The sequence below is a fragment of the Psammomys obesus genome, unplaced genomic scaffold, assembly GCF_907164565.1.
Source record: "Psammomys obesus unplaced genomic scaffold, mPsaObe1.curated_primary_1811, whole genome shotgun sequence".
Taxonomy (NCBI): Eukaryota; Metazoa; Chordata; class Mammalia; order Rodentia; family Muridae; genus Psammomys; species Psammomys obesus.
Genome location: NW_026592481.1, coordinates 1,799,868 through 1,813,157, shown reverse-complemented (window position 1 = coordinate 1,813,157; position 13,290 = coordinate 1,799,868). Strand labels below are relative to the sequence as shown.

Sequence of the window (13,290 nt, the reverse complement as noted above, 5' to 3'; positions counted from 1 at the left end):
TTTCTTGTCCTCCTAGTCACAGCAAAAGTGACATTTTCTAAATGGTTGGTGGGATGCTTCTATCCGGATGGCTTTGATGTTCTAATCACCGGATGGCAAAGGTTCCATCTACTGTATCTTCTGGAACTTACACATAAAGGGTCATAGAAAAACAAGCTGCTACCTGCTTAGTAAAATCAAAATACCTTACTCCTGCAATGAAGACTGCAGAAGAGGACAGTGATGTTTGTAAATAGAGAACAATACAATCAAATTTAGGCCATGTCTGTGTGTGGATAGTATGATAGACAGCACCTAGAAGACCTCTTAGTCATGTCTTTACATGCTCTGGGGATAACAAACTACAGGACAAGCCTCGCTAGCGGTCATGATGAAAATGCTGCTCTAACCACAGTAGAGTATACCATGCCAGTCACAAAACAGTCATGGCTGTCACCAAAACTTGGTGCTTTTAAAATCTATCCAGACACATCTTATACTGATAATTTTCCTCTTTCCCTGTCTTCTCCCTTGGCATAAAAACCTAAAAGGAAACACAAATACCAGCTGCTTTAAATGCAAGCTGATGTTGGAGGATACTTGGACATATCTGGTGCATTTGGGTGCCATAACCCAATATCATTTGAATTATTCTTGGGAGACATAAGTAATCATCTACTCTTCCCTCATAGGACACCCAAGACATGAAATGATCCCACCCAAACCTAACTTAGTGAACATGAGACTGAGAAAGTTGCTTGCTTACAAGAGTTTGGGTGTGGTGCTCTTTCCAGGAGCATAGATGATGCAAGGATGCAAGGGCAGCTCCATCACCAAAAACGTTACCCCAGACTAGGTGATGATTCAAAAGTGCTACAACCCTCCAGTTATATATGTAACTTGAATGCAGCTAATGAGTCAGAGTGTCTCCCCTCTCTGGCAATTGTTACTGCTTATGTAACCTCAGGAAGACCTTGGAAAGCTTGGACATTTCAGGAACTCCCTGAGACTTGTAAGTTTTCTTTACTTCCTGGACCTTGTAAGTTTCATCTCCTTTCTGGGTCTTAATAACCTTCCCTCCTCCCTCCAGGAGGGAAAGTTTTAAATTGGAGGACATAACTACAGAGCATCTAGCCACTAACCTTGACAGAAAAAAAATGGAAAAAAAATGTTTTCCATTTTAAAAGTTTGTATGCAACACTGTATAACCTTGGGTTCATATGCAAATAATTTCTGTGAGGTCAGAGAAGTAAAAATGAGCAGATTCTAGGACAGTGCTTATTTTGTTGTGTTTTTAATATCAAAGATGAATAATCAAATAGATAAATTTTTAATTTGTTCATATTCGAAATAGACATAAAAATTCACTTTTCTGCAAGTCTCAAAAGTCTGCAGCTTAATGGTGGCTGCCAGTCCTATATGATTATTACCAAATATATAAGAAAACTCATGAGCTCTTATCCCTCTTAATTGTGGTAGTGAAATTTCTTGGGACCCAGGAGTAGAAAGATGCAGGAGTCAGTCTTGGGCAATCTTCTAACTCACATTTAATGCCAGCAGCCAGTTGCTTAAAATGACTTCCAGTTGGGGTCTCACCTACTGTCCCTGTTTCTGTGCCTGAACAGTCTATATAAAACATGGTATTTCATATACTGCCTAAAGATATAGTTTCTCCAGAAAACATGTTGGCTTCCAAATGTATTCATTGTACCCAGGAGACTGAGGCAGAAGCGTTAGATGGATTTTGCTACAAATCGTAGTTGGGAGGCACCATATGGGTGCTAAGAAGCTAACATAAGTCCTGTGTAAGAGTATTCATAATGCTCCGGTCATCTCTCCAACCTTGGGGTTCCCTGTTAGTACCATCCCTGGCTTCTAGCCACTAGAACTAAGAAAAGACATAACAATCTTTTCTTATCTATGGGCTACCAAAAATGTCTCCAGATACTGATAAATTCCTTGGAAGACAAAAAACACCCTGGTGTGAGAAATAATGAGTCAGAATAATTCACCCATGCAGATGAGGAAAACAATGTAGAGTTCTATTTACCAGAAGGTCATATGTATAATAAAAGGTGGGATTTGTATCTACCTGACTAAGGTCTTTGAAACCTGCTGTCAGAGCCCTGACACCCCTCTTGCTGATGGTGAACTGCTGAGCTATTCCAAGGAAAGTAGCTTTCCTGAACTGTGTGCTTATGCTTTCTAAGAGTTCACCCTCTTGTAGACTGGCCATGGAGATTCAGTTTAGCAAATGGAGACAGACACAGCATTAAAGAGCATCAGTTACTTCTACCAGTCATCTCAACACAAAGAGTTCTGCAACTCTGTCTGACGCATTCATAGATGCTCTCATTTCTTAAGTACGAATAGCTTTTTTGTTCATAGTTTCTGTCTGTTGCAAACAACGGATGAGTGAAGCTCAAAGTTGCAAACCAGTTCAGTCAGTCTAGGGGAGTTTCTGGAATGATTTAAATAACCCTGACAATGTAGGTCGCTATTTTTAAGGTTGAGGTAAGTGTTTGAAAGCAGTTCACACAGCCATGATCTCAGATAGGAGTTGCAGAACATTAGAATCACAAGGAGTCTCAAGGCTTTTCCTGGGAAAATAAGAAATTGGTCCTCTGTACCCTAGATCACAGAGTTTATGGGGGAAAAAACCTGATCATTCCTTCTGCCTTGGAAGCTGTTGAGTTCATCAGCTTCTAAGTTTATGGGAAAGGGGTCACTGTTTGTTTCATCTTACTCTCGACTTCTTCTTGTCAGGCTGTGAAGGAAAATTGATGGAATCATTTATTCTTTTTGCATTCTGAACCTCTATTATTTTCACTTGACTCTGTACTAGGCAACATATTATTCTATTTACTGCACAGAGTTAGTATTCTCATAATGACATGAGGACTTTTACAGAGGAGAGATACAGTTCCTGAGGAGGATAGGCAGGTTAGGTAATTTGTTCACGTTTATGGACAATAAATGTAAAAGAGTCAGTGTATAATCTGGAAATTTTCAACTGTAAGTGAGCATCAGCATGGCCTGAGCATTGTATGAGATAAAGGTTTGCTTAAAAATCATTTCTGAAAATTTCTTATTTAATGGAGTGTCCTGCAAATGGTGATGCCTGGCTGCAAATGACAGTGGGGTCAGCAGCAACACTGAGGGAAATTCAGCAGAACTGCTAGGGGGCTGCATAAGAGAGTCTTTATTTCAAAGTGCTAGTCAGGAGGAATCTTGAGGCTTAGATGCCCTTGGACAGTAAAAGTAAGACCTCCTTCAAAGAGAGGAGATTGTATAATGGCCCAAGCCCCTGAAATTGTACCAAAGAACTCAGAAAAAAATTATTCTGAAACTGTCAGGGGAAGAAGGGTGTGAGTCTCTTATAGGCATCCACATGAACCTTTATTATCAAAAATGAAGATTTATGCACAGAACAGTGTCAGTTCTGCATAGTATTATCACAGCTACCTGTTCCTTCTATGGAACTGAGCATGATTTCTGAATTTTTTAAAGTAAAAGAGCCACTGCTTTTACTTGCATGTCATCACACTCTGCTGTTCTGCAAGAGCTACATCTTAACAGTCTTTGTAGATCCCACCATGGTGGCTCATGCTTATAGTCCCAACACTCAGGAAGATGAGCCAAGAGGATTGCTCTGAGTTCAAGATCATCCTAGGCTACAGAATTCTGGGACAGAAGGGATACAGAGGATATCTTATTTTAAAGTTCACAAAACAAAATATGTAGGTTAAAAAAGTTTGGGCCACATCAAGATCCAGCTATACCACTCCCAGACATATATCCAAAAGATGCTCAAGTACACAACAAGGACATTTGCTCAGCCATGTTTGTAGCTGCTTTATTTTAATAGCCAGAATCTGAAAACAACCCAGATGTCTCTCAGTTGAGGAATGGATACAGAAATTGTGGTACATTTACACAATGGAATACTACTCAGCTATTAAAAACAAGGAAATCATGAAATTTGCAGGCAAATGGTGGCAACTAGAAAAGATAATTCTGAGTGAGATATCCCAGGATCAGAAAGACACACATGATATATACTCACTTATAAGTGGATATTAGACATATAATATAGGATACTCATACTAAAATATGTATACCTAAAGAAGCTAATCAAGGAGGACGCTGGGTAAGATCTGCATTCAAAAAAGCAAATGGGATAGACATTGGAAGAAGGTGAAAACAGAGAACAGGACAAGAGCCTACCCAGCAGGGTATTAAAGCAGATACTGAGACTCATTGCCAAATTTTGGGCAGAGTTCAGGGAATATTATGAAAGAAGGGGGACATAGAAAGACTTAGAAGGGTCTGGATCTCCACAAGGAGAGCAACAGAACCAAAAATTCTGGGCCCAGGGGTCTTTTCTGAGACTGATACTCCAAACAAGGACCATTCATGGAGATAACATGGATCTCCTGCACAGAGCTCATGGCAGCTCAGTCTCTAAATGGGCTCCCTCATAAGGGGAGCAGGGTCTGTCTCTGACATGAACTCAGTGACTGGTTCTTTGATCAGCTCCCCCTGAGGGCAGAGCAGCCTGACCAGGCCACAGAGGAAGACTATGGAAGACAGTCCTGATGAGATCTGATAGGCTAGCGTCAGATGGAAGGGGTGGAAGTCCTCCACTATCAGTGGACTGGGGAAGGGGCATGGGAAGAGATGAGAGTGGGCAGGATTGGAAGGGTATGAGGGTGAGGCTACAGCTGGGATACAAAGTGAATAAATTGTAATAAAATTATATTAAAAAGCATAATAACAACCTTAATATATATACACACACAAAGAATTCAGTTAACAAAGACAACACAAATGAGAAATAACAGTGTTAACCAATTCTAGCTACCCTAAAATTGATATTTTCACATTAAAATAAAAAAAAAAAGGTTGGTCCATTAGTGAGAGATCAGGGGCACTTGGGAGTGGCACAGAGGCTGGTGATGAACCCTTTGTGGTAATATCAGCGAAAAGAGATCCCTAGAGCATTGCTCGAGCTAGCAAAGAGGATCCAGTATCTCCCAAAGCTATGTCATCTATTAAAGCAGGTCTCTCAGTTGTCATACTGCAGAAAAGACCCTCTCTAGTTCTAGCATCTATTTTTTTATTTTCCTCAAGTCTGCCACTGATAGATTCTTTACAAGTGTTTTTGTTTGTTTGTTCTCCTTACTGTTTTTCTTTGCTCAGTTCTACTGAAGCCTTTCCGATCCACATATTTTAAGTCAACTCATTAACAGGCAGATATATCTATGTCTGATTTTAATTAGTTCATCATTTATTTTGATGCCCCTTACCTAGAGGAGCACAGTTAGTTTGTGTGGTGTTTCTGTTCTGCTGATAGTTTCTGGTCTAGCATCAGTCACTGGTGCTGGCATTTCATTTTAGGCAGAGATTTTATTTGAAAACATCTTGCTGAATGGTTGTTTGCTACACTTTGGACATACTACCCAGGATAGAATGTGGTATATAATACAATTCAGCAAATAAAATATAATCCAAGCTTCCTTCCTGCAGCTCCTCATTAGAATTCTGCTTTTGACATTTCAATTTTATTAGGGATCCTGTGCCTTTCCTTAGGTGATTAGTATTTCATGTTGTGTATGTGGAAAGGGGCCAGGGTAGAAAACCAAGGGAAAAAAAAAGACATTTTGTGTTTGTCTCTCTGAGGAAAAGGGTTAAAAAGCACACAGTGTGTAATTTAGAATTCCATGATATAATGTAGCATTCTGTATGTAAGCTTCTTTCCAAAGTCAAGAATAGTCTTTGTGTTACTTTTACGTATATTCCAGCTTTTGGGGAAAGTTTTAAACAACAGAATAGACTGTATCCATACCTGTAAGAACTTCTTTTCTTGGTTCCATCTTAAAGAGCTTTCCAAATGTGGTCCCTGCTGGCATAAGGGAACTACACTGGGGATTTTTTGTTTGTTTGTTTGTTTGTAACAGTACCTCAGGGTAGAAGTCATGTGTTCTCTCACCTGGAGAAAATAGCACTTTTTTGTTTTCTTCAAAACCCCCAGAGGAAATTGCCACTGCTGACATTTGCATAAGCCAGGGAAACAAAAGAGGTGACCATGGTTTTTCTTTTAGTAGTCCGTGAGCAAGAAAGGTTCCTACAGTGGCATTCTAAATTTACCAGACCCCTATTAATTTTATGAACAGTTTTGATCCGAATTCTTTATTGGAGGAGGTAGCAAGACAAAAAGGAAGTTAAGGAAAAGCAATGGAAAGGGCTTTAAATTATGCAAATCTTCCTCTTCCGTGGAGGAGTTACAGGAAATGGGCTTGCATCTCTTGACACTGGTTGAGTCACTGGTTGGATGGATGTGGTGGCAGGGCAAGGGCATTGAGAAGAGGTGCTACTTCAGATATTCAGTGTAGAAGGGCAACAGGCTGCATGAGAGCCACCAAGTATGTTGCATCCAGTAGAAGAGGGCTGAGCCAGGATGTCAGGTGACAGGTGCAATCCATGCCCTCTCTGCACTCACTGTCTAAGCTGCTCTTTTTTCATCGCACCAGAGCTTCTTTCTTGGTATAAATGGCTCTCTGGTAATTGCTGTGGCACTGACTCTGAGTCCCTGCAAATATCATCACTGCTCTTTCCCTGCTCACTTTGGATGGTGACAATCTGACATTTGGAGCCACTGCAGGATCTTAGAAGCTGGCTATCAAATGAGCTACTATTTGATCTAAGGAACCACATTACAGGTGACATGGACTAAGGCTAAAACGGCATTTCTTCCTTCCAGTTTCATGGGTAAAGACTGAAGAAGTGTTGGGCATTCATGGGAAGGTAAGAATGAAGCAAGCCAGCATTTGGTGATCACTTTAGAAACTGGTTACAGGTCTCCAATTAGGGACTGTGACTGTGCAATGCTGCCTGTCACAATGGCTTGTCACAAGCAATTATGACCTGCTCCTTTTGATTTTTAAAGACAAATATATAGAAAACTTGCTAGAGTTTTTTACTGTACTGAAAGACAAATTGACATCGGGGCCTTAGAAATTGGAAAAGATAATGTGTGGATATTTGTTGCAAGTTATCACTGAGGGTTTTTCTAATGTTTTTATGACAGACATTGCTTGACATGTAATATAGACTATGAGTATAGATTTTAGATTTTGGTAATAGGAATCCAGAAAACTTCAACTTGTTTTTTTTTTCTTAAAAACATAAAATATTAATTTATCTTCCTGTGTCTTTATATGACTGTGAAGTCTATGGATGTGCTCAAAATGTATAAATATCTGGCATATCTAAATATGTCTCTTGTGGTCAGAACTACAAGGAACTTTCAATCAAAGCTTTCCACAACAAAGCTATTTAATTTTACTGACCCATTGTCTTCCTGTCCATATGGTGTGTAATTATACTTCCCTCATGTGGATTCTGTGGAAAATCAGTGCTCTGTTGCATACAAAATGCCTAGCATGGTATCTGATGCAAAGGCATTCATTACAGCTGGTATATGATCAGTTATTCACACAGCTCACAATTTAGAGGAATAAGACATGCATCCTTGATTAAGTGATAAAAAAAAGATATGCTCAAGAGTCATAGGTGATGATGATCTCTTTGTTTTCCAGCCACAGGACCAAGTCTTCAGGCTGGCCACCTCCGTCAGGAACCTGGGGCTTGAACCAGGTACCACCCTATGGATGGGAGATGATGACAAACCGAGATGGACGGGACTATTTCATCAAGTAGGTTAAAAAGACGCTAAAGAATGAGGCTAATGTTCTTTCAGTTTTGATTCATTCTTTTTGAAAAGGATTTATTTATTCTTTGACAATTGTGTACATGTATAGAATGCATTTTGATCATGTTTTGACCTCTCTTATGGCCCTTCCCATGCCCTCCTTAAACTTCTATACATGTTCCCTTCTTATTTTCCTGTCTTTTTTTAAATTAGTGTTCCTTACATGTGCATGTGTGTGAGGTTATTGACTGGCTAACTGGATTACCAGTAGTTACTTCCCTAGCATGGTAATTCTGGCTCACAATGGAAGTGTGCACTGTTAAATATTAGGTCAGTTTCATCCATTGCCTGAAACTAAAGAATGATGTGGAATCTTGTTATTTAAAAAGTTTTCAAGGAAGGATCAAGAATGTTACTGAGTTATCTACTAAAATGATTATGTGTTTTAATAAGATGTCTTACTGTTATTTATCCTGTGATATTGGTTTAGATAAGAAATTTTCATGATACTCTTATTTTGTTTGTGTTAAGTGAATATACATCACAGATTTTCCTACTTTGGCTATTTTGGATGTACTATTTAGTACCATCCTTGATGTTGTACACTTATTTAGCACTGGCCATGACTTTTGTATCTCCCTTGTCTTCATTTATTTCCCATTGCTGTATTGAACCACACTGACCAAAACCAGCTTGGGAGAGGAAAGGGTTTATTTAGCTTACACTTCTAGGTCACAGTCTCCCACCAAGGGAAGTCAGGGCAGGAATTCAGGCAGGAACCTAGAATAGATTCTGAGGGAGAGAACATGGAGGAAACCTGCTTGTTGGATTGTTCTCCATGTCTGCATTAGCATATTCTCTTACACTACACAGGACTGCCTACCAGACATGAAAATGCCCATAGTGATCTGGGTACACCCACATCAACCATCAGTCAAAAAAAATACCCTATAGACTTACCTACAGGTGTATCATGGACAGTATCTTCTCAATTGATATTCTATTGCCTCAGATGACTTTAATTTGTGTCGAGTTAACAAAATGTAAGGCAGTACAACCCTCCAAAATTTTTTCTAAGCAGGAAATTGTCACTCTGTGTCTGTGTAAGAACAAGGTAAGATGGTGTCAGAAGATATAGAAAGGGCAGCAGGAGATTAAACTACTTGAGAAATGGCTTCCAAGCACTGTTGAGTCCTCACTTTAACTGTATTTATTAGCCTGAGTAAATCACAGCTAGAATTTGGAAATGGCCACTGGTAGTTCATACATGATCTACTAGTGTTTATCCTTCTTTTATCTTCCAGTAGCATCTGGTCTCTTTTATGTTTCTATAAATTTTCTTATTCTAGGAACCTCATCTAAGTGTAATCATGCAATTTGTCCTCTTGTATCTGACTGTTTTAATTTTCCATGAAGTTATGAAGATCGTACTGATAGTATAACGTGTTAGAATTCATTATCTTTAAATGCTGAATACTATTCCACTGAATGTATATACCAGACTGATTTATCATCATAGGATACTTATGTTGTTCTTCTACCTCTTGACTACCAAACAGAAGTGCTGTGAATATAGTTGAACAGACACTCTTTTAAAAAAACTGTGGGTATAGTTTAATGCTTGAGTGTTTGCTCTGCTTGTACAAATCCCCATGTTGAATACACACACACACACACACACACACACACACACACACACACAAATACACATGTGCATGCTCACACACAGTTTTTGCTCCTGTTTTAACTTGGTTGGGGTCTATACCTAGAGTTGGAATGGAAAGGCTATATGAAATTGATAGGTAAAGTTAGATTCATCGCTTCACATTTTAAAACAGTACAAGAGTGGTTTCCAGAGTAGCTCTCCTCATCTAGATTTTTGTAGTTTGGTAAGAAAAAATATTTAGAGAGAGAGAGTGAGTGAGTGTATGTGTGTGTGTGTTTCTTTTATTAATTAATTTATTTATTTTACATCCTGATAGCAGTTTCTCCTGCCTCTATTCCCAGTCCCTTCCTCTCCTCACCTCCCCAACATCCTCCCATCATCCCTTTTTCCTCAGATAAAGGTTCGGATAAAGGGATGCCTCCCATGGATATCAACCTGCCTTAGAATATCAAGTAGTAGTATGACTAGGTATCTAGTCAATCTTCTCCTATTATGGCTAAGCAAGGTACTCTAGTTAAGGGAAAGGGATCTCAAGGCAGGCAACAGAGTCAGAGACAGCTCCTGCTCCTGCTGTTAGGAATCCCACATGAAGACCAAACTGTACATCTTTTACGTATGTGAAGAAAGCCTAGGTCCATCCCAAGTATGTTCTGTCTAGTGGTTCAGTCTCTGCAAGCTCCTATGGGCCCAGGTGAGTTGATTCTATATATTTTCCTGTGGTGTCCTTGACCTCTCTGGCTCCTTCAATCCTTTGTCCTCCTCTTCCATAGTATTCCCCAAATTCCACTTAATGTTTGGCTGTGGGCCTATGTATCTCTTTCTCTCATCTGCTAGATGAAGACTCGCAGATGACAGAGTGCTAGGCACCTGTCTGGCAGTAAAGCAGAATATCATTAATAGTGTGAGGGGTGGGCTCTCTCTCATACACAGGTCCCAAGCCTGGCTAGTCATTGGTTGGACATTCCCTCAATTTCTGTTCCATCTTTACCCTTGCACATCATGTTGGCAGAAGAAATTGTGGTTCTAAGGTTTTGTAGATGGGTTGCTGTCTCAGTCTCTCCATTGGAAATCTTTTCTAGTTATAGGAGATGGTCATTTCACAATTCACATCCTCCAGTGCTAGGAGTCTTAGCTAGGGTCACCCTCATAGATTCCTGGAAGTTTCCATTGTCCTAGGTTTCTAGCTTGTTCCAGATACCCGCCCCCAACTGATTCCAGTTATCTTTCTTCCTACTCTTACCCACTGTTCTCTCCCCACGTGACCCTCCTATTCCTGTTCCTTCCCCTTCCCCCACCCAGTTCCCTCCATCTATCTACTCCTGTGTTACTTAGCACTTCTGGGTCTGTGGATTGCAACATGTTTATGGCTATTTCCCACTTATAAGTGAGTAAATATCATGTTTATCTTTCTTGTTTATCTTTCTCACTTAGGATAATCTTTTCTACTTCTATCCATTTGCCTGAAATTTTCATGATGTCATTGTTTTTAATAGCTGGGTAACATTCTATTGTGTAAATGCACTACTTTATTTTTTAATAAATTCTTCAATTGAGGAACATCTACGTTGTTTCCAGTTTCTGGCTATTACAATTAAAGCTGTTACATATATAGCTGAGCAAGTGTCCTTGTGGTATGGTGGAGTATCTTTTGGTATATGCCCAGTATCTTTTGGTATTGGTATAGCTGGTCCTGAGGTACAATTATTTCCCATTTTCTGAGAAACCGCCAAATTGATTTACAGTGGTTGTATAAGTTCACACCCTCAGCAGCAATGAAAGCTGTTACTCTTGCTCCACATCCTTGACAGCATGTGCTATTGCTTGAGTTTTTTACCTTGGCCATTCTGATGAGCATAAGGTGGAATCTCATAGTCATCTTGATTTGCATTTCGCTGATGAGTAAGGCTGTTGAACATTTCTTTAAGTGCTTTTCAGCTGTTAGAGATTCTTCTGTTGAGAATTCTCTGTTTATATATGTTTTAAATTGTTTTTGTTGTTGTTGTTTTGTTTTGTTGGCATCCAGTTTCTTGAGTTCTTTATATATTTTGGATATTAGCCCTTTGTCAGATATCAGGTTGAATAAGATCTTTTCCCATTCTGTAGTTTGTCCTTTTGTCCTTTTGACAGTGTCCTTTGCCTTACACAAGCTTTTCAGTTTCAAGGGGTCCCATTTATTTACTGTTGCTCTTAGTGCTTGAGTTGTTGGTATTCTATGCAGGAAGTTCTCCCCTGTGCCAATGAGTTCAAGGTTACTCCCCACTTTCTCTTCTACCAGATTTAGTGTATCTGCTTTTATCTTGAGGTCTTTGATCCACTTTGACTTGAGTTTTGTGCAGGGTGATAGATAATGATCTATTTGCATGCAAACATCCAGTTAGACCAGGACCATTTGTTGAAGATTCTGTCTTTCTTCCATTGTATGGTTTTGGCTTCTTTGTTGAAAATTAGGTGTCCATAGGTGTGTGGGTTTATTTCTATGTTTCTGAATTGATTCAATTGATCATTGTGTCTGTTTTTATGCCAATACCATGTGGTTTTTATTACTATTGCTGTGTGGTACAGCTTGAAATCAGGGGTGGTGATGCCTCCAGAATTTTTTATTGTACAAGATCTTTTTAGCTATCCTAGGTTTTTAATTTTTCCATATGAAGCTGAGTATTGTTCTTTCAAGGTCTGTAGGAATTGTGTTGGAATTTTAAGGGGAACTGCATTGAATCTAAAGATTGCTTTTGGCAGGATGGCCATTTTCATTATGTTATTCCTATTGATCCATAAGCATTGGATCTTTCCAACTTCTGATATCTTCTGTTTCTTTATTGAAAGACTTGAAGTTTTTGCCATATAAATCTTTTACTTGCTTGGTTAGAGTTACATTGAGATGTTTTACATTATTCGTATCTATTGTGAAGGGTGTTGTTTCCTTAATTTTTTCTCACCCAATTTCTCATTTGTATATAGGAGAGATAATGATTTTTTAAATTGATTTTTTATCAGTTGTATGGTAGAATTTTTGAGGTAACTTACGTATGCTATTATATCATCAGCAAATAGCAATGCTTTGATTTCTTCTATTCCGATTTATATCCTGTTGATCTTCTTTTCATTTCTTATTGCTCTATTTAGAACTTTAGGTACTATATGAAGAGATGTGGAGAGACTGTGCAGCCTTGTCTTGTCCCTGATTTCAGTAGAATTGCTTTAAGTTTCTCTCTATTGAATTTGATACTGGCTATTGGCTTGCTGTATACTGCCTTTATTGTGTTTATGTATGCACCTTGTATCCCACATCTCTCCAATACTTTTATCATAAAAGGGTGGCTTAATTTTGGGGGAATGGGAGATTTTTAAAGATTGCTTCTATTTACTTAGGGGTTATAGACCTATTTAAATTGTTTATCTCATCTTGATTTAATTTCGGTAAGCGGTATCTATCAAGAAAATTGTCCATTTAATTTAGATTTTCCAGTTTTGTAGAATATAGGTTTTTGAAATAAGACATATGATTCTTTGGATTTCCTCAGTAACTTTTCTTATGTTCCTCTTTTCATTTCTGATTTTGCTAATTTGGACATTGTTTCTCTGACTTTTAGTTAGTTTGGTTAGGGGTTTGTTTATCTTGTTGAATTTCTCAAAGAACCAGCTCTTGGTTTTATTGATTATATTGTACTCTTTGTTTCTAATTAATTGATTTTAGCCCTGAGTTTATTTACTGCCATCTATACCTATTTGATGTGTTTGCTTCTTTTTGTTTTAGAGCTTTTCAAGTGTGTTATGAAGTCTCTAGTATGAGATCTCTTCAATGTCTTTATGAGGTCACTTAGGCTGTGAACCTTCCTTTTAGTGCTGCTTTCACGGTGTCCCGTATGTTTGGGTAGGTTGTGCGTTTATTTTCATTGAATTCTAGGAAGTCTTTAATTTGTGTCTTTATTTC

General features: G+C 38.7%; 1 protein-coding gene across 1 annotated transcript in view; it reads left to right on the top strand.

Moving 5' to 3' along the window:
* The window catches only part of Frmpd4 (FERM and PDZ domain containing 4), a 319,242-nt gene that overhangs the window by 191,453 nt on the left and 114,499 nt on the right, over positions 1–13,290 (top strand). The window contains exon 2 of the mRNA XM_055613359.1: positions 7,581–7,697. Coding sequence (XP_055469334.1) covers positions 7,581–7,697 — 117 coding nt within the window. The remainder of the gene's footprint in view (positions 1–7,580; positions 7,698–13,290) is intronic.